Genomic DNA, 23636 nt, shown 5'->3' with positions numbered 1-23636 from the left:
CGCATCCAGGCACCCCCTGGGCAACATCTTTGTAGACAGCTTTACATTTTGAATGGATATGTGCAAAAGATAGCAGATACCAAGGCCCTCCATGTTTTTCAAACTTTTTCATCACTTTTAACTCAGTCTCAGAAAGATGCTGGCTTTCTTGCAATGCAGTTTTGTTGCAAGTTGCATGGATGAGTGGTTTAAATGCAGGGAAACTCCCTGGAGTTCATATTTAAGGATGTGGAAAGGTTTTGCATTGGAGGAAAAGGCCACCGCGGGTCGTGTAGGAAATGTTGACCGCCAGGTAAGTTGCCGGCTTCTGGTGTTTTTGCAGCTGGGTTGCTGAAAAGCCCTTGGCAGCCGGCCTCCGCCTGTGTTTATGGACTGTGAACCGCAGATGTACAGGAGGAACGGCCCTTAAAGGCCCCCTTCTCCCCCGCCCCGCTGCCTCTGTTTAGCTTTTCCCATGGAACAAGGTTCAGAAGTTTGGAAAAGTGTGCGAGCCGGGCGATTTATGCCGCTTCAGCTGAATATACAAGGCGGGCGAAATGGAAACATTGCAGGGAGATAGCCCACGGAATGGCTTCTATCATCTCTGGTTAGTTTCTGATGTTCCCTTCTGCTGTGAGTACTTGACAGAAGGGGCCCCCTTGGCTGAAACATATACAAAGCAGATTATTAAATTAGGTTTGCATTCATCCTCCGTTTGGTCCATTTCTCCCTTCCGTCTTTGAAAAATGGTAATTGCACCAACCACTCAGTCCAACGCATGCATTGACTTAGAAAGAAATCCCTTGGCTTAAAGGAAGTTGCAGTGTAACACTGCCTATTACCTTAAATGCATATATCACAACCAAAGGTTAGGATTGCATCAGGAAAAGAAAGCGTACATCTCCCTGGAAGTAGGAAACATCCTGCTCGTTTTCTTTTCGTTGGAGTATCTTTACTATTTTAACACAAGGGATTTCTTTCCCTTCCTGAAGTGGTAGTCTTTCTCACTTACAGATTCTAAAAAAGAAGAATAAATTTGGGTTGCTCTAATTTTTCTGGGCTGTCTGACCATGTTCCAGAAGCATTCTCTCCAGATGTTTCACCCACATATTTGAAAGGCATCCCCAGAGATTATGAGGTCTGTTGGAAACTAGGAAAATTGGGTTTATATATCTGTGGAAAGTCCAGGGTGGGAGAAAGAACTCTTGACTGCTTGAGGCAGGTGTGAATGTCACAATTGGCCATTTTGATTAGCATCGAATGGCCTTGCAGCTTCAAAGCCTGGCTTCTTCCTGCCTGGGGGATCTTTTGTTGGGAGGTGTTAGCTGGTCCTGATTGATTCTTGTCTAGAATTCCCCCTTTTTTGGGTGTTGCTCTTTAACACCTCCCAACAAAGGATCCCACAGGCAGGAAGCAGTGAGGCTTTGAATCTGCAAGGCCATTCTATGCTAATCCAGCTGGCCAGTTATAACATCCACACTTGTCTCCAACAAACAAGAGTTCTTTCTCCCACCCTGGACATTATTCCACAGATATATAAACTCCACTTGCCTTGTTTCCAACAACCTCACAACCTCTGAGGACGTCTGCCATAGATGTGGACAAAACATCAGGAGAGAATGCTTCTGGAACATGGCCAGATAGCCTGGACAACTCACAGCAATCTAAGGGTTTACTGTCTCTACAGCCAAGTCCTAAAGACATGTCCAAATGTGTTGGACCATCAGTATACTCACCAGCAGCATATACCATAATATCATATTTGATGTAGTAGCGGGCTGCAAAGCAGTTGAACTGTGTTAATCCTGTAGTGTAAATGCATCCAAAGTGCATCAAATCCAATTTAGTGCAAATATAGAGTAGATCCATTGAAATCAAGGGGTCTTACATCACTAGTAATTAACAAGCCCCATTCATCGCAGTGGGGAATATGGCTGAATTTTGCCCAGCATAACTTAGTTATACTTATCTAATCAAGGTGGCCAATTGCAACATTCACACTTGACTCAAGCAGACAAGAGTTCTTTCTCCCATCCTGGACATCATTCCACAGATATATAAATCCCACTTGCCTAGTTTCCAACAACCTCACAATCTCTGAGGATGCCTACCATAGATGTGGGTGAAACGTCGGGAGAGAATGCTTCTGGTACATGGCCAAATAATCTGGAAAACTCACAACAACCCAGTCATTCCGGTCATGAAAGCCTTCAACATCACAAGAATAAATTTATTTTTTTAATATTTATTTCCCTCCTCTGTTTATGTCTCAAGGTGGGGCACAACACAGTTAAAATCATAATACAATGCATTCAACAAAGAGCATATATGAAAACCAGAAAGGAAATATTAAAATTCAATAGACGTAAAATGTGCGTTTAAGATTCATAGTTAACATCTGACTGGATAGACCTGAAGGAGTGACTTTGCTTTACCTGATAAACGCACAAATAAGTTGGAATTGACTTGCAGTCAAATCCAATATGGTTTGATTTCAAAAGCTAGCGTTGCCCAGGTAAACACAAGCTCAACTCAATGTAATGCTGTCAAAAGTAAAGATAATTCAGCACATAAACTATCCATTCTCTTATCTCTCTGGAAAGGAAAAGCTGCTGTTTTTTCCTTGTGAACACATGTCCTTCTCATTTCCACTCGGTTCCCTTTCCCTCCAGGGAGATAAACTGCAGCCTTTCTGGCTATAAATCTAAATACATAAATAAATGTATGAAGCCCTGCACATGTTGCTTGGAATAGTCACGGGCCCCATGTTTACATTTTATTACTGGATGGTGTGTTGACATAAGATACTCCACTACCAAACCAAAGATAAGCACATGAGCTCAGAGGTTACAATATTTGGCTCTGTCTCCCTCCGCCCCACTTCCAAAGGATTAGCTTTTAATGGGAGAGGAAGATAGGGAATATGTATTCCAGGAACTGGAAAAATAGGCGGTTTTGCCCTAGATTGTCCTTTAAGGGCTGATTTTCCAATAGAATTTTTTTTTGAAGGCTCCTCTGTAGGTTGATTTCCCCATCTCGGATAGACACTGATTTATTGCACACCGTATTTTAGGGCAGCGTTTTTCAACCTGGGGGTCGGTACCTGGGGGGGGGGGGTTGTGGGGGGTGTCAGAGGGATCACTAAAGACCATCAGAAAACACCGTGTTTTCTGTTGGTCTTGGGGGGGGTTTATGTGGGAAGTTTGACCCAATTCTATCATTGGTTGGGTTCAGAATGCTCTTTGATTGTAGGTGAACTATAAATCCCAGCAACGACAACTCCCAAATGTCAAGGTTCATTTTTTCCTAAGTTCCTCCAGTGTTCACATTTGGGCATGTTGGGTATCCATGCCAAGTTTGGTGAAGATCCATCATTGTTTGAGTTCACAGTGCTCTCTGGATGTAGGTGAACTACAACTCCAAAACTTAAGGTCAATGCCAATCAAACCCTCCCAGTATTTTCTGTTGTTCCTGGGAGTTCTGTGTGCCAAGTTTGGTTCAATTCCATTGTTGGTGAAGTTCACAATGCTCTTTGATTGTAGATGAACTATAAACCCCAGCAACTACAACTCCCAAATGTCAAGGTCTATTTTTCCCAAAAAAAAAAAAAAACCCAGTGTTCACATTTGGGCATATTGAGTATCCATGCCAAGTTTGATCCAGATCCATCATTGTTTTAGTCCATAGTGGTCTTTGGATGTAGGTGAACTACAATTTCAAGGTCAAGGCCCACCAAACCCTTCAAGTTTTTCTGTTGCTCATGGGAGTTCTGTATGCCAAGTTTGGTTCAATTCCATTTTAGCGGAGTTCAGAATGCTCTTTCATTGTAGGTGAACTATAAATACCAGCAACTACAACTCCCAAATGACAAAATCAATCCCCCCACCAACCACCAGTATTGACGTTTGGGTGTTCCAGGTATGTGTGCCTGATTTTGTCAAGTGAATGAAAATACATCCTGCATATCAGATATTTACATTAAGATTCATAATAGTAACAAAATTACAGTGATGAAGTACCAATTAAAATTATGTTATGGTTGGGGGTCCTGGTGGTGCCCCGGGGGGTTAAACCCTTGTGCTGGTAGGACTGAATACCGACAGGTCGCAGGTTCGAGTGCGGGAGAGTGCGGATGAGCTCCCTCTGTCAGCTCCAGCTCCAGCTCCCCATGTGGGGACATGAGAGAAGCCTCACACAAGGATGATAAAACATCAAAACATTCAGGCATCCCCTGGTCAACGTTCTTGCAGACAACCAATTCTCTCACACCAGAAGCGACTTGCAGTTTCTCACATTCCCCCTGACATGAAAAAAAAATCTAGAGGGCCACATAAAATGCCATACATGGCACCGGGTCATGAATTTGACATATCTGATATAGAGGTTCTTCTTGACCAAGAGTGAACAACATGAGTGTATACATTCACACCCTACATGTCAGCCATCCTTTACCCAAGGAAAATGAAGGACCTAAAGATTATCTTTTGATCCATAGTCTGTGAGCAGATATCATTTGCCAAGCACCCTCTGAAGTTTTTTCAGTCTGTTGGTTGGTTCTTGAGATGGGTGAGTTGCAAAACAGTGCAGAAACTCTGAAGAAGTGATGCCATTTTGGTGCCCATGGAGCAAAACATTATAGTTAATGTATTGTTGAAGGCTTTCATGGCCGGAATCACTGGGTTGTTGTAGGTTTTTTGGCCATGTTGTAGAGGCATTTTCTCCTGACGTTTCTCCTGCATCTATGGCAAGCATCCTCGGAGGTTGTGAGGTCATTATAGTTAATTTTGTGGGACTCCATCCTCTTTGTCAGCATGAGATTATACCTCTCCTCATCCCTCAGCATCTGGGGATTGTCTGTGGTCCAAGGCTTGGTTGGGGCTGCCTTTTTCAAGGAAGATCCAAGTTGTGTAGCTTTAGTTAGAAGTTTTTAAGTTCTTACTGCTGCCATCTGCTGTCGCAGTTTTATTTCAGAGGAGCCGTGAGGAAAGAGGCAGCCATAAGCTTTTCAGCAAACTTCATCCCACCAGGTGTTTTGGACTTCAACTCCTACAATTTCTAATAGCCGATAGGCTGTTAGGAATTGTGGGAGTTTAAGTCCAAACACCTGGAGGGGCGAAGTTTGCCCATGCCTGATCAACACTGTAGAATGAATGCAGTTGGACCCCACTTGAACTCTCAGGGCAAAATGCTGTGGAATTATCGGAGTTGTATTTTTACTAAAGAATGCTGGTTCCTCCCCAAAGTACAACTCCTGCAATTCCATAGCATTGAGCCAGGTCAGTTCAAGTGGGGACAAACAGCATTCATTCTACAGTGTAGATGTGCCTTATATAGGGTGAATTTTAATATGTATGACATTTGGAGTCCCAGTTGTGGAAAAATGATGGAGGGAGCCCCTGGTGGCGCAGTGGGTTAAACCGCTGAGCTGCTAAACTTGTTGAGGTCGCAAGTTCGAATCTGGGGAGCGACGTGAGCTTCCGCTGTCAGCTCCAACTTCTGTCAACCTAGCGGTTCGAAAACATGCAAATATGAGTAGATCAATAAGTACTGCTCCGGCAGGAAGGTAATGGCACTCCTTGCAGTCATGCCGGCCACATGACCTTGGAGGTGTCTACGGATAACGCCGGCTCTTCAGCTTAGAAATGGAGATGAGCACCAACCACCAGAGTCAGACACGACTGGACTTAATGTCAGGGGAAAACCTTTACTTTTACTATAATTAAAATGATGATGATGATAATAGCAATAATAAAGATGCTAATATTACTTTCCTGCATATTTGGAGATTGCAACTTGCAGCCGAAGGAAGGCTGATACAAATTGATTCTTCTCACAGCAATTTTATGTAGCAGATGGGTTTTATTTTCCTTTCCTTTCTTTGAACAGGGGCATCCTGGCCAACCGGGTCCCAGAGGCCTACCTGGCCTGGATGGTTGTAATGGGACCATTGGGAACCCTGGTATCCCAGGAGCAGATGGGTTTCCTGGCACACAAGGACCACCGGTACTCCACGATAAGTCCTTTGGCTGGCCTAAAATAGGAGGGAGGTGGCCTTGGTTGGGGATTTACCACAGGGAAATGTATGTTAGTAACTGAGGTTTGCTTCTTTTTCTGTGTGTTCATAGGGTCCTCCTGGTCCAAAGGGTCCCAAAGGCGAGCCTGTTTTTGCCCAAGGAGTTTTGAAAGGAACGAAGGTAAGGGATGTCCATGAACGCTCTTCACAGGTCTCTCTCCTGCATCCTTGGCCATTTATCTCTTAAGTGTGAAAGTGTGTTTTCTTCTTTTGTCAATGGTTCCCTCTATTATTTACATCACCATTATCCCACCCATATCAGCCCGAAGGGAACTCAGGGTGACGTAATCTACTCTACCATATGTAACTGGGCCGGGCTTTAGCACAGCAGGTTAACCACCAGCTGCAGTAAATCTTGCCAACTGAAAGATTGACAGTTCAAAGCCCAGGTAGGGTAAGCTCTTGGCCTTTAGCCCAGCTTCTGCCTACCTAATAATAATTAAAAAAAACCCTTTATTTCTATACTGCCCTCTCCCCCCAAGGGGACTCAGGGCGGTTTACACATAAGAAGGCAGACATTCAGTGTCTAAGTGAGTGCAAAACATGTCAAAAACATATCAAAATACATGATAGAGCACAGTAATAACAGTGAGTTTACCATGAAGGATTCAGCACTGAGATTAAAAAATATAACAGAATAGTCAGTAAGGCATAATTAATTATTAATTTCAATATAGTCTTGACAATTTGAAGCATAACAATCACGAGAAGGTCAAATAGACACAGGGATGTACTAGATTTATGAACAATTTAGTTTTTTTTTTTTACAACCACCGAAGAATAGAAGGAAGTCAACGGCTTTTTTTCTTTTTCTCCCTCCCTCACCTTTACCTTCTTCCCTCTTTTTCCCCTAACTTTCCTATTGGGAAATTGTTCCCACACTTTTGATGTTTATCTTTTCTATGAATAAAAACCTAATTTTTTAAAAAGGCATAATTAACAAAAACATAAATAAATATTACAACAAATACTCTTAAAACAGTTTTAAATAAATTTACGTTAAAAATGGTTGGTGTCAGTGTTCCTTTAAGATGTATCATGGCAGCCATATAGTGCAAGTGGAATTGGCCAGCATTCCAAGTGGGTAACGTGTTTCGAAAACAGCAATGTGAGTAGATAAATAGGTATGGCTTTAGCAGGGATTTATTTAAGGCATCCATAAGGAAATGCCAGAAAAATGATGACGATTTGATCAAGGAGGAAGTTTACAAACAAAGCTCTTTGGCAGGGAAAGTGGAGCGACAGCACACCCGCCCTTCCCTGTGGCCAGAACCAAACACAGCCTCCAAGATGCCAAAGATGGGAAAATCTATATTTGGCTCTCCCTATGTACAGTTGTCTGTCTTGTCATTGTATAACACCATTGAATGTTTGCCATATATGTGTGATCTCTGATTTGCTCTGAGTCCCCTTCAGGGTGAGAAGGACAGAATATAAATATTGTAAATAAATAATATAATGCAGTTTGAAGCTGTAGACTCATATAATGCAGTTTGACTACATTGAACTGCATTATATGAGTCTGCACTGCCATATCATGCAGATTGAAGCTATAGACTCATATAATCCAGTCTGACTACATTGAACTGCATTATATGAGTCTGTACTGCCTTACAAGGCAGTTTGAAACTGTAGACTCCTATAATGCAGTTTAACTGCATTATATAGCAGTATAAATGAAAGCCATTGATTGGAGAAAAGCAGGATAAAAATAAATAAATGAAAATGTTTAGCCCTTTTAAATCCCAGATTTTGATGATAATGATAATAATAATAATTATTATTATTATTTAACTATCTTTCCTCTCCGCATACACTTGTATGCTTGACATGATGCAACATGACATTTAACATAGTTAAAATATACATATAAAACATAAGATGGTTAACACACATATATTGAAAGATACAGAACAAGGATTAAAACTCATAAAAGCCACTCATGCCAGTAAATGTACATTTTAAATTCATAGTTTACAATTTATGTCCAAATATTCCTGTTTCATCAAAGGGGATTGTTTTGACTTTTAGGGGGAAAGCGGACTTCCTGGCTTGGATGGACCGATGGTAAGTTCCCTCTCCTTTCATTGCATACTCAAGTTAAATAAGGACAGTCATAGGGCGTGTCTACAGTGTAGAATGAATGCAGTTTGGTACTACTTTAAGTGCCATGGCTCAGTGCTACAGAATCCTGAGAGTTGGGATTTGGTGAAGCAAAAGGATTCTTTGACAGAGAAATCTTGTCAGACTACAGCTCCCAGGATGCCATAGCATTGAGCCTTGGCCGTTCAAGTAGAGTCAAACTGCATTCATTCTGTAGTGTAGATCAGGCATGGGAAAACTTCAGCCCTCCAGTGTTTTGAACTTCAATTACCACAATTCCTACAGCCTTGAGTCCTTTACTTTCCACTTAAATGGTTGAGGGGGGAAAGGAAGAGGCCTGAGACTGTTAGGAATTGTGGTGTAGATGCCCCTTCTGCCATTTTAGTTGGCCTTTGGACCTTTACATTAGGATATATCTGCTCTGGTTGTTTTTACATCCCGTGTTTAGAGCTACTGATTAATTATCCTTTATCCCAAAGCTCAAAATGTTCCCAAATTGTCCCAATGAATGGCTGAGATAGTAACTGGTTTGCTTTGTGATGGTACATTGTACACAAACTGTTTTTCATGCCCAAAATTAGTGTGCAAATATTGTGTATAAATGTATCTTCAGACTATATGTTTATAAATGGATGTTGTGTTTGAAATTATTAATAATATACATATAAAAGTATCTTCAGGCAATGTATGAGATATATATATGTATGTGTGTGTATATATATATATATACACACACAAACACACACACAACACACACACACAGTATGTAAGTGTGTGTGTGTGTGTATAAAAATAAAAATGTAATGTTTATTTGTGGGATTAACATAACTCAAAAACCACTGGATGGATTGACACCAAATTTGGACACAAGACACCTATCAGGCCAGCAAGTGGCCATCAGTCATAAAAACACAGCGGAAAAGGCTTCGAAAGCCAAAAAAAGCAAAAAGATGCTACAGCGCATGTGCAAAACAACTCCCCCAGAAAACAAAACACACAATAGCATATCCGCACTCTCTCCCGGACTACAGCTCCCAGCATCCCCTAGACCAGGCCCTTTAAGAAAGGAGGATTATCCAAATGCACTGCTTCCAAGCTGCAAGCTTTCTTCTCCCTGGATTTCTTTGAGAGCACCCCATTCCCTGCATATTTCCAATTTCCTCTTCCTGGACTGCAACTCCCAGCAATCCTCCAGGTAGATAGATTGGATAGAGATCAGGAGAACTGCTGGGAGTTGCAGTCCAAGAATAGGTAGAGAATGAAGAAAGAGGAGAAATGGAAAAGGAAAGAAAAGGTGGGGGGGAGGAAGGGAAGAAGAAGAGAAGGAAGGAGAGAAAGAAAGGAAAGGAAAGGAAAGGAAAGAAGAAAGGAAGGAAGGAAAGAGAGAGAGAGAAAGAAGAGAAAGAGGGAGGGAAGCTTGGCCACAGCAATGCGTGGTGGGTACAGCTAGTGTGTGTGTGTGTATAAGAGAAACATAAATAAATTTTGTGTCTAAATTATTAATAATATTGTGTGTGAAATTATTTTCAAGCCGTATCTAACCTAGATATGAAACATAAAGGAGAGCCATGCTTGGACTCGAGTCCCATCTCCAAGATATCTCATTATAGATAGGCAAATATTCATTTTGTGAGTGATGAACTGGAGAACAATCCAAACATGGGTTTTTTTTTCTTATTTGTGACTCAGTTTAATACTTCTTCTTTTCTTAAAAAAAAAAAAAACAGGGTCCGAGAGGTTTTCCAGGTCTTCCAGGTCCTGCTGGCCCAGTGGGGCTACTTGGCTTCCCAGTAAGTCGGCCACATATATTTCCTGTTATTTTAAGTATATTGCAGATAGGAGTTTTGTATTGCACTCTTTATTATTTTCCTTTGAATGCTTTCCATCCTAGTCACATTTTCTAGTTACCTTTTTTGGAGTAAACAAAGAATATCTGCTAATGAATGATTGCCCTGTTCTTGATTTGCATAAAATAACAACCTCTAGTTTCCCAAAATTGATGTAGCTCCTTTGGGTTGAAACAGAGGGTCCATCTACACTGCAGAATTAATGCCGTTTGATACCACTTTAAGTACTGTTGCTCAATGCTGTGGAATCCAGAGAGTTGTAGTTTGCAGAGGAATCAACATTCATTTACCATAGTTAGATGATTCCATAGCATTGAGCCATGGCAATTCAATTGGTTTCAAAACGACATTCATTCTACAGTGTATGTACCTTTGGACGTACTAGAATGAACACCCTTTTGGATTTTACTATGGATATCCTAATACAAAAATAATATATGGCGACAATTTTGATGTTTATTTTTGTTTGTTAATCTTATGGTTATGTTGTTTTTACTCTGTATGTTTTGTGATATTACTTGGGAACCGCTCTGAGTCCCCTCGGGGAGATGGAGCGGTATATAAATAAATTATTATTATTATTATTATTATTATTAGGGGGGCATGGTGGCACAATGGGTTAAACCCTTGTGCTGCTGAACTGCTGACCTGAAGGTTGATAGTTTGAATCCGCAAAATGGGGTGAGCTCCCACTATCGGTCCTAGCTCCTGCCAACCTAGCAGTTCAGAAACATGCAAATGTGAGTAGATAAATAGGTACTGCTTCAGCGGGAAAAGGCAAAGAGACGCTCCAAGCAATCTTGCCAGCTATACAACCAGGAGGTGTCTACGACAATGCAGGATCCTCGGCTTGGAAATGGAGAAAAGCACCTCCCCAGAGCCAGAAATGAGCTCTGCCTCCAGAGCCAGAAATGAAAGGAGAAGCCTTTGCCTTTGTCTGTGTATTTGTGTTTCACTGTATTTCCATTTGTAACAAGGCACTGAATCTTTGCCTGTGTTTGTTTATATATTGTAATCCACCCTGAGTTCCCTTGGGGAGAAGGCAGAATGTAAATATATTATTATTATTATTATTATTATTATTATTATTATTATTATTTGAAACACAACAAGATGAGTCCACAGCAGACACTCTGCTGGCTGTTGAATTGAATCACACGTCGGACACTTCCCAAGTGCCTAGGACTGTGTGATGTATTGGCGAATAATGTGTGCAGATCCCAGTAAGGTGGCCTTCTGCAGCTGGCAGATGGTCATCTTGTCAGCGCCGATTGTGTTTAAGTGCAGACCAAGGTCTTTAGGCACTGCACCCAGTGTGTCGATCCCCACTGGGACCACCTTTATTGGTTTGTGCCAGAGTCTTTGCAGTTCGATTTTTAAATCCTCATATCGTGTCAGCTTTTCCAGTTGTTTCTCTGCAATCCTATTATTATTATTATTATTATTATTATTATTATTATTGATATGCCTTAGAAAACCCATTTGGAAGTTGGTTTTCCCTGCTCAAAGTTAGCAGATAGGACAAAGTCATAGAAATAAGCTCCACTCATATAGAGCCTTTGCATTGCTTTGAGCTTACTTGAGCTCTCCTTTGGGGATTTTTCATTCTTCCTCTTTTTTTGCGTATTTGCCTTAAATAGATATGTAGATAACCCATCTCTCAAGTGTCACTTCCAACATTTAACTCACATTATTATCTCTGTATATTTAGGGGCCACCAGGTCCGCCCGGCCCCCCAGGTGAATTGGTAAGTACATTGGATTCCTCCCTTGATTCTTGGCTTTTCCATTGGATGCCCTGCATGGTTGTCTTGCGGCCAATCATTTTTAGGAAAACATGGGTTCAAGTTGTACTGCAAGACATAGAAATTCCCAGAGAGGTGTCCTCTCTAGGGCTTACCACAGCGGGTTAAACTGCCAAGCTGCAGAAAATCTTGTTGATTGAAAGGTTGGCAGTTCAAGCCCGGGTCAGGCTGAGCTCCTGCCATCAGCCCCAGCTTCTGCTCACCTAGCAGATCAAAAACAGAAACGTGAGTAGATAATAGCTACCGCTTTAAGCAGTTAGGTTATAAAAGGCACCCATAAGGACATGCTGGTGACTTGATTGAGAGGACGTCTACAGTCGACAAAGCTCCTCGGCATGGAAGATGGAGCGGCAGCACCTCCCTGTGGCCGGAGTCGAGCACAGCCTCCAGGTGCCGGAGATGGAAAAAGATGGGAAAGCCTTTACCTCTGTTTATGTATTGTCTGTCCTTGTTAAGTGTATAATAGCATTGAATGTCTGCTGTATATGTGTTCTGTAATCTGCCCTGAGTCCCCTCGGGGAGATAGAGCGTAATATAAATAAAGTATATTATTATTACAATGGCGCTCCAAGCAGTCATGCCGGCCAAATGAGGTGTCTATGGACAATGCTGGCTCTTTGGCTTAGAAACTGAGATGAGCACCAAACCCCAAAGTTAGACACAACTAGATTTAATGTCAAGGGGAAACCTTTATTATTATTATTATTATTATTATTATTCACCTTCATGGGGGTCCTGTGCTCCTAAGTAACCACAATGAATGGGGAGAGCTGACTGTATTTCTTTCTTTTTTTGCTCCTCCTGTTTTTAGTATTTCCTCATTTTTAACTTCCACCATGTCAGAATATGGTGGACCATCATGTCAGACTACACAGAGAAGCCATTGAAATTCACAAGCATGTGAACAATTTCAACAAAAAGGAAGAAACCATGAAAATTAACACAATCTGGCTCCCAGTATTAAACAACTCTAAAATCAGAACAGTAAATAAAGAACAACACTCAAACAATAGGGGAATTCCTGACATAAAACAATCAGGGCCAGCTAACACCTCCCAACAAAGGATTCCCCTAGGCAGGAAGCAGGCAAGCTTTAAAACAGAAAAGCTATTCAATGCTAATTAAGGTGGCCAATTGCAACATTCACACTTACCTCAAACAGACAGGAGTTCTTTCTCCCACCCTGGACATTATTTCACAGATATATAAACTCCACTTGCCTAGTTTCCAACAGACCTCACAACCTCTGAGACTGCCTGCCATAGATGTGGGCAAAATGTCAGGAGAGAATGCTTCTGGAACCTGGACAGACAGCCCAGAAAACTCACAGCAACCCTGTATATCAACACTGTTAATCTCACCACCGCAATGGGTCTGCTTTAGTTAGGATTAGCAAATGGGTTTAGGCCTAGATGAATTGTTCGTATTGCTATTATTGTATGGTCCTTCTTTTATTGAATGCACAAACAGAGATTCAACCCCCCCGCTGAATGATCATTATTTGGTGTTTTTCAGGGGAACAGTGGCCTGGTTTTCCAGGGAGAAAAGGGAGTGAAAGTAAGTTCCGTTTACGTTGTGTGTGTGTTTTTCTACTGCTTGGATTCCACTTAATTGAGAGTCTACAGTACTACTGGAGGCTGATTTGTTCATCTCCTTCCCATTTCCTGCTGAGCCGCACATAGGAGATGTATTGCCTCTTAACCTGGATTGAATGTATAGACCTCACTGAATTTCCAAAGCAATCGTTTGCTCCCGCAGAGCTCTGCAGCTGTCAATGGAGTGCTGACAGCCGAGCGGCAGATTATCCCATTGAGTAGTTCGGTAGCCGCCCCGGTCTGTTTCTCATTAGAGCCCCGGGTGGTGAAGCCGCAGGGTTATGGGTTTTCCAGCTGGCTTTGTGCTGGGCGGGACTGGGATGACGGCCGGCTGTGGATGATGGCTCCTCCCTTCTGCTAGGAGAAGCTGAGCAAAAGTGTAGAAAGGAAGGAAGGAGGGAAAGAAAGAATGAAGGGAGGAGGGAGGTAGGAAAGAGGAGAAGGAAGGAAGGTGGGAAGGAAGGAAGGGGAAAAGGAAGGAAAGAAGAAGAAAGGAAGGAAGAGGGAGGGAGAGATGTAGGAGGAAGGGAGGGAAAGAAGTAAGAGGAAGAAAGGAAGGAGGAAGAAAAGAGGAAAGAGGGAGGGAAAGAGGAAGGTGGAAGGGAGAAAAAGAAGTAAGAGGAAGAAAGGAAGGAAGAAGAACAGAGGAAAGAAGGAGGGGAAAAAGAAGGAAACAGGAAGAAAGAGAGGGAGAGAAGAAAGAGGAACGAAGTAAGAAAGAGTGATGGAAAGAGGAAGGAGGAAGGGAGGGAAAGAAGTAAGAGGAAGGAAGGAAGGAAGGAAGAAAAGAGGAAAGAAGGAGGGGGAAATAAGGATAGAGGAAGAAAGGAGAGAGGGAGAGAAGAAAGAGGAAGGAAGGAAGAGGAAAGAGGGAGGGAAAGAGGAAGGAGGAAGGGAGGGAAAGAAGTAAGAGGAAGAAAGGAAAAAAGAAGAAAAGAGGAAAGAAGAAGGGGAAAAAGAAGGAAAGAGGAAGAAAGGAGAGAGGAAGAGAAGAAAGGAAGGAAGGAAGGAAGGAAGGAAGGAAGGAAGGAAGGAAGGAAGGGGAAAGAGGGAGGGAAAGAGGAAGGAGGAAGGGAGGGAAAGAAGTAAGAGGAAGGAAGGAAGGAAGGAAGGAAGGAAGGAGAAAAGAGGAAAGAAGGAGGGGGGAAAGAAGGAAAGAGGAAGAAAGGAGAGAGGGAGATAAGAAAGAGGAAGAGAAAGGAGGGAGGGAAAGAGGGGAGGGAAAACGGAAGGAGGAAGGGAGGGAGAGAAGTAAGAGGAAGAAAGGGAAGAAGAAGAAAAGGAGGGATGGGATGGAAGGAGGAAAAAGGAAAAGTAAGAGGAAGGAAGGAAAGAGGGAGGGGGAGGGAAGAAAGAAAGAGGAAGGAAAGAGGAAGCAAAGGAAAGAAGGGGAAAGAAGGGAGGAGGGAGGAGCAAAAGAAAGGAAGGAATAATAGAAGAAGGAAAGAATAAGAAAGTAGGAAGTAAGGAAGAGAGAAGGAAGGAATCTCGCTACGTCTGATCTGTTCTATATGAATTGCAGAACTTGAGGTCATGTAAGAACATCTACACTGTAGGACTGATTCAGTTTGACACTCCTTTAACTTCCATTGCTCTATTATCTTAAATCAGATTATTACATTGCAACTGATCATCTGATTTGCAGCAATAGTAACAAACAGGAGAACATCGACTTCCCTTTCAACCTCCTTGATACCTTTGCAAAATGAGATTTCCCTTTTCATTCATTGGGATGTGAGAGGTGCATCTCCACTGTAGAATAAATTCACTTTGACTGCTGTGGCTTATGGGAGCTGTAGTTTTATAAGTCCTTTAGCTTTCCCTGCCAAAGTGTGCTTGCGTTTCCCCAAACTACAAATCCCAGAATTCCATGGCATTGAGAAAAGGCAGTTAAAGTGGTGTCAAATTGCATTTCTTCTGCAGTGTAGAGACACCCTTAGATTCCTTCCTTGCCTAATTCCACAAAAAGTGACAGAATACAAGATTATTCCACTCTGAGTTCCCTTGAGGAGAGAAGGTGGGTTATAAATAAAGTATTATTCTTGTTATCATTATGGTATTATAATAATATTGTTGTTGTTATCATTATATTATAATGTTGTTGTTGGTATTATTATTATTATATTATTATTATATTATTATATTATTATTATTATTATTATTATTATTTGAAACACAACAAGATGAGTCCACAGCAGACACTCTGCTGGATGTTGTATTGGATCACAACTGCAAAGACACTGACACAAGTCAGTCAAGATGGTCCCAGTGGTGATCGGCACACTGGGTGCAGTGCCTAAAGACCTTGGCCTGCACTTAAACACAATCGGCACTGACACTTTTCTCAAGTGTCTAGGACTGTGTGATGTATTGGCGAATAATGCATGCAGATCCCAGTAAGGTGGCCTTCTGCAGCTGGCAGATGATAATTTTGTCAGCGCCAATTGTGTTTGAGTGCAGGCCAAGTCTTTAGGCACTGCACCCATTGTGCCGATCACCACTGGGACCACCTTGACTGACTTGTGCCAGAGTCTTTGCAGTTCAATCTCTAAATCCTAATATTGTGATTATTATTATTATTATTATTATTATTATTTCCTCTTAACATTAGATTGAGAGTCACCTTCGTAAAGCACGAGATTTTAGGCAGGCAAAGTGGAAAGTCTGCCTCTTATCACCTCTTTCTTTCTTTCTTTCTTTCTTTCTTTCCTAGGGAGATGTGGGACTCCCAGGCCCTGCTGGACCTCCACCTTCCACTGGGATTTTGGAATTCATGGAGTTCCCCAAAGGACAACGAGGAGCAAAAGTACGGTTTCTCCCATCCGGTATTATTTTGGAGACAATGCAATTGGCAGGATGAAATTGATCAATATTTTAGTCTGAAAAGAGCAATCTGAACCTATTTAACAGATAGGGATCAGCAACTTGGAGAGCTTCTTTAAAGTTTGGACTAAAAACCCGAGCGGATTCACTGCCCCACTGATGTGGACGCCAATAAATGCCAATGAAATATATATGAGTCTTATTCTGAGCACCATATTCATTGACTTAGGGTAACTCCCCAAATCCTTCTTTGAGATTTGAAAGATCAACATGTTTTTGTTGTTGTTGGCAGGGATTAGGATTTAGCTTCGAAGTTAGGAATATCCTTTGGTTCCCATAGAAAAAAGTCGAGATAACAGTGTGCCTTGCACCTAAAAGAGCTTTTTAGAGGGAGAGAGGCATCCAGACCTTGTGAATATTAAGTCTTACGATATTTATTCACCTCTGTAAACCATTAACTCGTTTGAGCTCTCCTTTCCAGAAGCTTTCATCAATGATTTCCCAAAGTGTTTTCTTTTTTTCCTCCCCAAATACCCCAAATATATGAGACCACCCCGCACCCACCTCTCCAAAGGTTTCCTTGTCTCTGAGAACATGAGTTTTCCCAGGACAAGAGAAGGCCAAGGCGCTGCTTGGGATTTAATCATTACTTTGGAAATGGCAACAAACAAAACCATATTTGCTCTAAATCTCTGAATCGTGAAACGGGGTTAACCCAAGTGGAAGTTGTGATCTATTACAGAAAGGGAAAGAGTGGGAGCCAATTGTTATTCTAGACTAGGTAGCACAGCGGGTTAAACCACTGAGCTGCTGAACTTGCTGACTGAAAGGTCCGCGATTCGAATCCAGGGAGAGGGATGAGCTCCCTCTGTTAGCCCCAGCTTTTGTCAACCTAGCAGTTCAAAAACATGCAAATGTGAGTACATCAGTAGGTACTGCTTCTGTAGGAAGGTAACAGCGCTCCATGCAGTTATGCCAGCCACATGACCTTGGAGGTGTCTAAGGACAACGCCGGCTCTTTGGATTAGAAATGGAGATGAGTACCACCCACCAGAATTGGACACGACTAGACTTAATATCAAGAGGAAATCTTTACCTTTACCCTAGGGTGAATTGTTACTATTGAGTCATTTCCAACATATCATGACCCTGTCACAGTATTTTCTTGGTAGGGGAGGTTTCACTTCAGGTTCAGAATGCTCTTTGATTGTAGGTGAACTATAAATCCCAGCAACTACAACTCCCAAATGTCAAGGTCCATTTTTCCTAAGCTCCTCCAGAATTCAAATTTGGGCATATCGGGTATGCATGCCAAGTTTGGTCCAGATCCATCATTGTTTGGGTACATAGTGCGCTCTGGATATAGGTGAACTACATCTCCTTTAAATCCCTCCAAAGACCTCCAGTATTTTTGTTAGTCGTGAGGGTTCTGTGTGCAAAGTTAGTTCCAGGTCCATCATTGGTGGAGTTCAGATTGTAGGTGAACTTTACATCCCAGGATCTACAACTCCTATTCTCCCCAAACCCCTCTACTATGTTCAGTTGTTTGCTGTGTGCCATAGAAAAGGAAAGGAAAGTTTTAAGGGAGAGGCAGTGGCAAATTCCACACCAATGGAGAGAGTCAGGAAAAACTGGGATATCTGTGGTGGAGGGAATACAGAAAATCTAGGATGAAAGTGTCCCCTTTATGAAAGTCTTCACTTGGGTGGTGGGCAGTATGGTATTGGTGGAGGACATTGGCAGGGCTCGTGTATATGTTTACGGCACTTTCTATAACCTGCAATGTGGAGTTCAAATTGTAGGTGAACTTTACATCCCAGGACTTACAACTCCTATTCTCCCCAAACCCTTCTAGTATGTTCAGTTGTTTGCCATGTGCCATAGAAAAGAAAAGGAAAGTTTTAAGGGAGAGGCAGTGGCAAATTCCACACCAATGGAGAGAGTCAAGAACACTGGGATGCCTGGTGGAGGGAATACAGAAAATCTAGAATAAAATTGTCCCCTTTATGAAAGCCTTCACTTGGGTGGTGGGCAGTATGGTGTTGGTGGAGGACATTGGCAGGGCTCATGTATATGTTTACGGCTCTCTCTATAACCTGCAATGTCATTGGAGGGAGGCCCATTGGTGTCTCCTAAGTAGTGGGAGCTATAGCTATTCGTGGAGGTGGGAGCCCTCACTGTGTAAGTGGACACCCCAGCCACACACATACATACATATTTTCACTTTTATTGGGGTGTCATTGGGATGACTGATAAGGCTGTGCTGAATTTAGGAATATTTCTTAAAGCCTAGACTGCAATGACTCTCCAAATCCAATATCGAACTTGCCCCTTTCTCAATATGGCATGCTTCTAAATATTGAAACATGTCTCAATGTGATTTGTAGGATTTCCCTGGAATTCAGCATGAATCAAATTGTAGGGCAAGTACTTGCATGTTTATAGATCTGTGATTGCAGAGATTTGGATGTGCAAATTCTAGATTTCAGATTAGAGAAATTGCACTTCAGATCTCATTTCCATCTGATATGAATATTTGTTTTTTGTTTTTTTAGGGAGTCCCAGGCCCCGAAGGGTTTCCTGGTCCACAAGGATTTCCTGGTCCTCCAGTAAGTTGTTCATGGCACCAAAGTCCATTCTTTTCCCAGTCTTGTAGTCCTTCTGGTACAACTGGTGGATTGTAAAGCGAGTCTTCATTTGTGGGGAACGACATAGTACACCTTCTTCAGGAAGATGATAGAAAAATAAAATCCTCTGCATTTCTCAGATAATTTCTCTGTTTCTGGTTTAGGAAAGTTTGGTTAATCATACAAGTATCGACCACAGCAGTGATGTTAGTGCCAAAAGGGGCAATCAAATGGTTTAACCTGAGCCAGTTGAATGAAGCGTCCACTGTTTGGTGTGTCTTGGGCTCAAGTTGGAGTTTTGTTCTCACAGCATATATTGATCCATGCTATCTTTGATGTTTCCCTCATTTTCCTACTAGGGCATTGGCGGTTTTGGGGAGAAAGGAGAAAAAGGTGTCCCCGGATTGCCTGGAGCCAGGGTGAGTAGCTCCCCAAATCCATCTATAAGCCCCTGGGGAGGTCACGAGGGGGTGTCAGAGGGGTCGTCAAAGACCATTAGAAAACACAGTGTTTTCTGTTGATCATGGGTTCTGTGTGAGAAGTTTGGCCCAATTCTATCGTTGGGGATATTCAGAATGCTCTTTGATTGTAGATGAACTATAAATCCCAGCAACTACAACTCCCAAATGCCCAACTATATCTTCCCTAGACTCCACCAGTATTCACATTTGGGCATAGTGATTATCCATGCCACGTTTGGTCCAGATCTATCATTGTTTGAGTCCACAATACTCTCTGGATATAGATGAACTACAACTCCAAAACTTAAGGTCAATGCCCACCAAACCCTTCCAGGTTTTTTTTCTGATGGTCATGGGAGTTCTGTGTGCCAAGTTTGGTTCAATTCCATCATTAGAAGAGTTCAGAATGCTCTTTGATTGTAGGTGAACTATAAATCCCAGCAACTACAACTCCTAAATGTCAAGGTCTATTTTTCCCAAACTCCTCCAGTGTTCACATTTGGGCATATTGAGTATCCATGCCACATTTGGTCCAGATCCATCATTGTTTGAGACCAGTGCTCTCTGGATGTAGGTGAACTACAATTTCAAAACTCAAGGTCAATGCCCACCAAACCCTTCCAGTATTTTCTGTTGGTCATAGAAGTTCTGTGTGCCAAGTTTGATTCAATTTCATCATTAGCAGAGTTCAGAATGTTCTTTGATTGTAGATGAACTATAAATTCCAGCAACTACAACTCCTAAATGAGTCAATGATATCAACCCCCCCCCCCCCAACCCCACCAGTATTCAAATTTGGGTTTTTCAGATATTTGTGCCAAATTTGGTCCAGTGAAAGAAAATACATCCTGCATATCAGATACTTACATTACAATTCATAACAGTAACAAAATTACAGTAATGAAGTAGCAACAAAAATAATGTTATGGTTGTGGGTCACCACAACATGAGGAACTGTATTAAGGGGTTGTGACATTAGTAAGGTTGAGAACCACTGATCTGTAGGTGGGGTAAAAGACAGAATTAAGTTAGCATCATTGGCTTAGTTGTTTAAATCCTTGGCCATCTCTGGAGAAGATGGTTGCTATCATGGACAGTTTGGCTGAAACATTATGGGAGTTGTGGTTTCAAAACTTCTAAGGATGCCTGCCATAGATGCAGGCGAAACTTCAATAGAAAATGCTTCTGGAACATAACCATACAGCCCAAAAAACTTACAGCAACCCAGAAATTACACAGTTGCATGGAAAGTACCATGTTATCTAATAATGTGACAGGATCCAAGTCATAGATGGTCTCAAAACTCTAGTAAGTCACAATGAGTAGGCACTGAAACCGAGAGATGATGAAGATGATCAAGGGTATGGAGAACAAGCCCTATGAGGAGCAGCTTAAAGAGCTGGGCATGTTTAGCCTGAAGAAGAGAAGGCTGAGAGGAGACATGATAGCCATGTATAAATATGTGAGAGGAAGTCATAGGGAGGAGGGAGCGAACTTGTTTTCTGCTGACCTGGAGACTAGGACGGAACTACAAGAAAGGAGATTCCATCTGAACATGAGGAAGAACTTCCTGACTGTGAAAGCTGTTCAGCAGTGGAACTCTCTGCCCTGGAGTGTAGTAGAGGCTCCTTCTTTGGAAGCTTTTAAACAGAGACTGGATGGCCATCTGTCAGGGGTGCTTTGAATGTAATATTCCTGCTTCTTGGCAGGGAGATGGACTGAATGGCCCCTGAGGTCTCTTCCAACTCTATGATTCTATGAGATGAAGAATAATGATAGCAGTAATTGCAGTAAGCAGAATGGTGCACCCTGTTAGCCAAGCTCTGATCCATATCTGGGAATGTCCAATTATACCTTTTATTTTCTTTTTTTAGGGAGACATGGGGCTGAAAGGCTTGGACGGGAGCCGAGGCGAAGAGGTACACTTCAACAGCCATAGTGCTATCATTGTGTAGTATGAAAGAAGGGCGCATAGAGGATTCTAACACTAATACTTCTACTACTACTATTACTACTACTAATAATAGAGTAATTCATTGTCTTATAGGGCTCACCGGGTGAGCCAGGACTTCCAGGAAGAGATGGATCACCAGGAGGAAAGGTAATTTCTCCCCTGCTCCATGGTTGCTATCTTTTGTACTACTAATAATGAATCCAGTCTCCAAGTGCCTTTCCTTTAATATCTGACACTTGTGTTCAAATTTCCAGGGCGATTTTGGTGATATTGGTCCTCCAGGTCCTACGGTTATTATTGATGAAGAAGGCATCGTAATTTCAGGTGCGTTTTATTTTATTGTTGTTTATTTGTTCAGTCACTTCCAACTCTGGACAGCCCACGCTAAAGCTCCCTGTTGGCCGTCACCACCCCCAGCTCCTTCAAGGTCAATCCAGTCACTTCAAGGATGCCATCCATCCATCTTGCCCTTGGTCGGTCCCTCTTCCTTTTTCCTTCCATTTCCCCCAGCATCATTGTCTTCTCCAAGCTTCCCTGTCTTCTCATGATGTGGCCAAAGGACTTCACCTTGGCCTCTACTATCCTTCCCTCCAATGAGCAGTCGGGCTTTGTTTCCTGGTGTATGGACTGGTTGGATCTTCTTGCAGTCCAAAGCACTCTCAAAATCTTCCTCCAACACCACAGTTCAAAAGCGTCTCTCTTCCTTCGCTCAGCGTTCCTTATAGTCCAGCTTTCACATCCGTAGGTGACTATGGGGAATACCATTGCTTTGACTATGCAGACTTTCATTTTGTTTTACTATGACAAAATATATCACTTTCTCATAGAATCCCAGAGTTGGAAGAGACCTCATGGGCCATCCAGTCCAACCCCATTCTCCCAAGAAGCAGGAAAATCGCATTCAAAGCACCCCCGACAGATGGCCATCCAATCTCTGTTTAAAAGCCTCCGAAAAAGGAGCCTCCACCACACTCCGGGGCAGAGGGTTCCACTGCTGAACAGCTCTCCTTACAGTCAGGAAGTTCTTCCTAATCTCAGTTCTTGTGGGTTTTTTCGGGCTATATGGCTGTGTTCTAGAGGCATTTCTCCTGACGTTTCACCTGCATCTATGGCAAGCTTCCTCAGAGGTGAGGTCTGCTGGAGCTGGGAAAAAAGGGGTTTATATATCTGTGGAATGACCAGGGTGAGACAAAAGGCTTTTGTAAGTTGGGCTGGGTGTGAATCTTTCAACTGACCACCTTGAATAGCATACAATGGGCTGACTGAAACGTCAGGAGAAATGCCTCTAGAACATGGCCATATAGCCCGAAAAAACCCACAAGAACTGAGTGATTCCGACCATGAAAGCCTTCGACAATACAGTTCTTCCTAATGTTCAGGTGGAATCTCCTTTCTTGTAGTTTGAAGCCATTGTTCTGAATCCTAATCTCCAGGACAGCAGAAAACAAGCTTGCTCCCTCCTCCCTATGACTTCCTCTCACATATTTATACATAGCCCTCATAATGACTCCTCTCAGCCTGCTCTTCTGCATGCTAAACATGCCCAGCTCTTTAAGTCACTCCTCATAGTGGTTGTTCTCCAGAATCTTGATCCTCTGAGGGCAACTATATGCCAGACCTTCCCACTTGGGTTTTCTTAGCATGATGTTATAATAAATAAATAAATAAATAAATAATAAAACTTTATTTATACCCTGCTACCATCTCCCCAAGGGACTCGGTGCGGCTTACATGAGGCCGAGCCCACAATACATCAGTAACAAGTAATAACAATCACAATACAAAGCAAAGCAATTAAAATAAATCTCATACACAGATAGCATAAACATAAACACAATGCACTTTTTAAAAACTATGGCTGTTGATCATAGGGTTGCGCTGTAGGACCGAGTGATGCCTAGAAAGGTGTCCTAGGTCCTCCATTGCAATTCTATGATATGCTCGTTTAATAGAGTTGACCGTTACCCATGGTTTGACTTATCCAGTTGATATCTTGGAAAGTACCTGTTCATACTAACTTAGAAAAGAGACTAGTTTTTATCAAGGTAATATGAACATGACAGTGGTGGTCTGCTGGGACCAGGGCAATCCTGACCTCTCTCTCTCACTCTCTGTTTCATCCCAGGTCCTCCTGGAGAACCTGGGACTCCGGGAATCCCTGGTGCTAGAGGCGACGAAGGGTCCGTTGGGATGGTAGGCCTTCCTGGTCCACCAGGTTATTCTTCGCCTTTTCCAGGTAAAGCTATGAAAAGTTTTCAGCTGGAGACATCTTTGCCTTGAGATGGGATTGTGGCCTTTGAAGAAAAAAATCATCCAGTGGGCCCTTGCTTTCTGCTGGGGTTTGGTTCCAGGTCCCAAAATCCATGGATG

At 42.4% G+C, this 23636-nt stretch overlaps 1 protein-coding gene across 1 annotated transcript in view; it reads left to right on the top strand.

Annotated features, from left to right (window-relative positions):
• COL4A6 (collagen type IV alpha 6 chain) overlaps nt 1–23636 on the top strand; it is a 207059-nt gene that overhangs the window by 130052 nt on the left and 53371 nt on the right. The window contains exons 6-18 of the mRNA XM_067471575.1: nt 5866–5982; nt 6105–6173; nt 8084–8119; nt 9883–9945; nt 11714–11749; nt 13322–13363; nt 16115–16207; nt 18780–18833; nt 19211–19270; nt 21187–21231; nt 21360–21413; nt 21521–21590; nt 23392–23502. Coding sequence (XP_067327676.1) covers nt 5866–5982; nt 6105–6173; nt 8084–8119; nt 9883–9945; nt 11714–11749; nt 13322–13363; nt 16115–16207; nt 18780–18833; nt 19211–19270; nt 21187–21231; nt 21360–21413; nt 21521–21590; nt 23392–23502 — 850 coding nt within the window. The remainder of the gene's footprint in view (nt 1–5865; nt 5983–6104; nt 6174–8083; nt 8120–9882; nt 9946–11713; nt 11750–13321; nt 13364–16114; nt 16208–18779; nt 18834–19210; nt 19271–21186; nt 21232–21359; nt 21414–21520; nt 21591–23391; nt 23503–23636) is intronic.

The sequence above is a fragment of the Anolis sagrei genome, chromosome 10, assembly GCF_037176765.1.
Source record: "Anolis sagrei isolate rAnoSag1 chromosome 10, rAnoSag1.mat, whole genome shotgun sequence".
Classification (NCBI taxonomy): Eukaryota; Metazoa; Chordata; class Lepidosauria; order Squamata; family Dactyloidae; genus Anolis; species Anolis sagrei.
The sequence above is the reverse complement of the archived record's forward strand: the minus strand, read 5'-3'. Positions and strand labels throughout refer to the sequence as shown.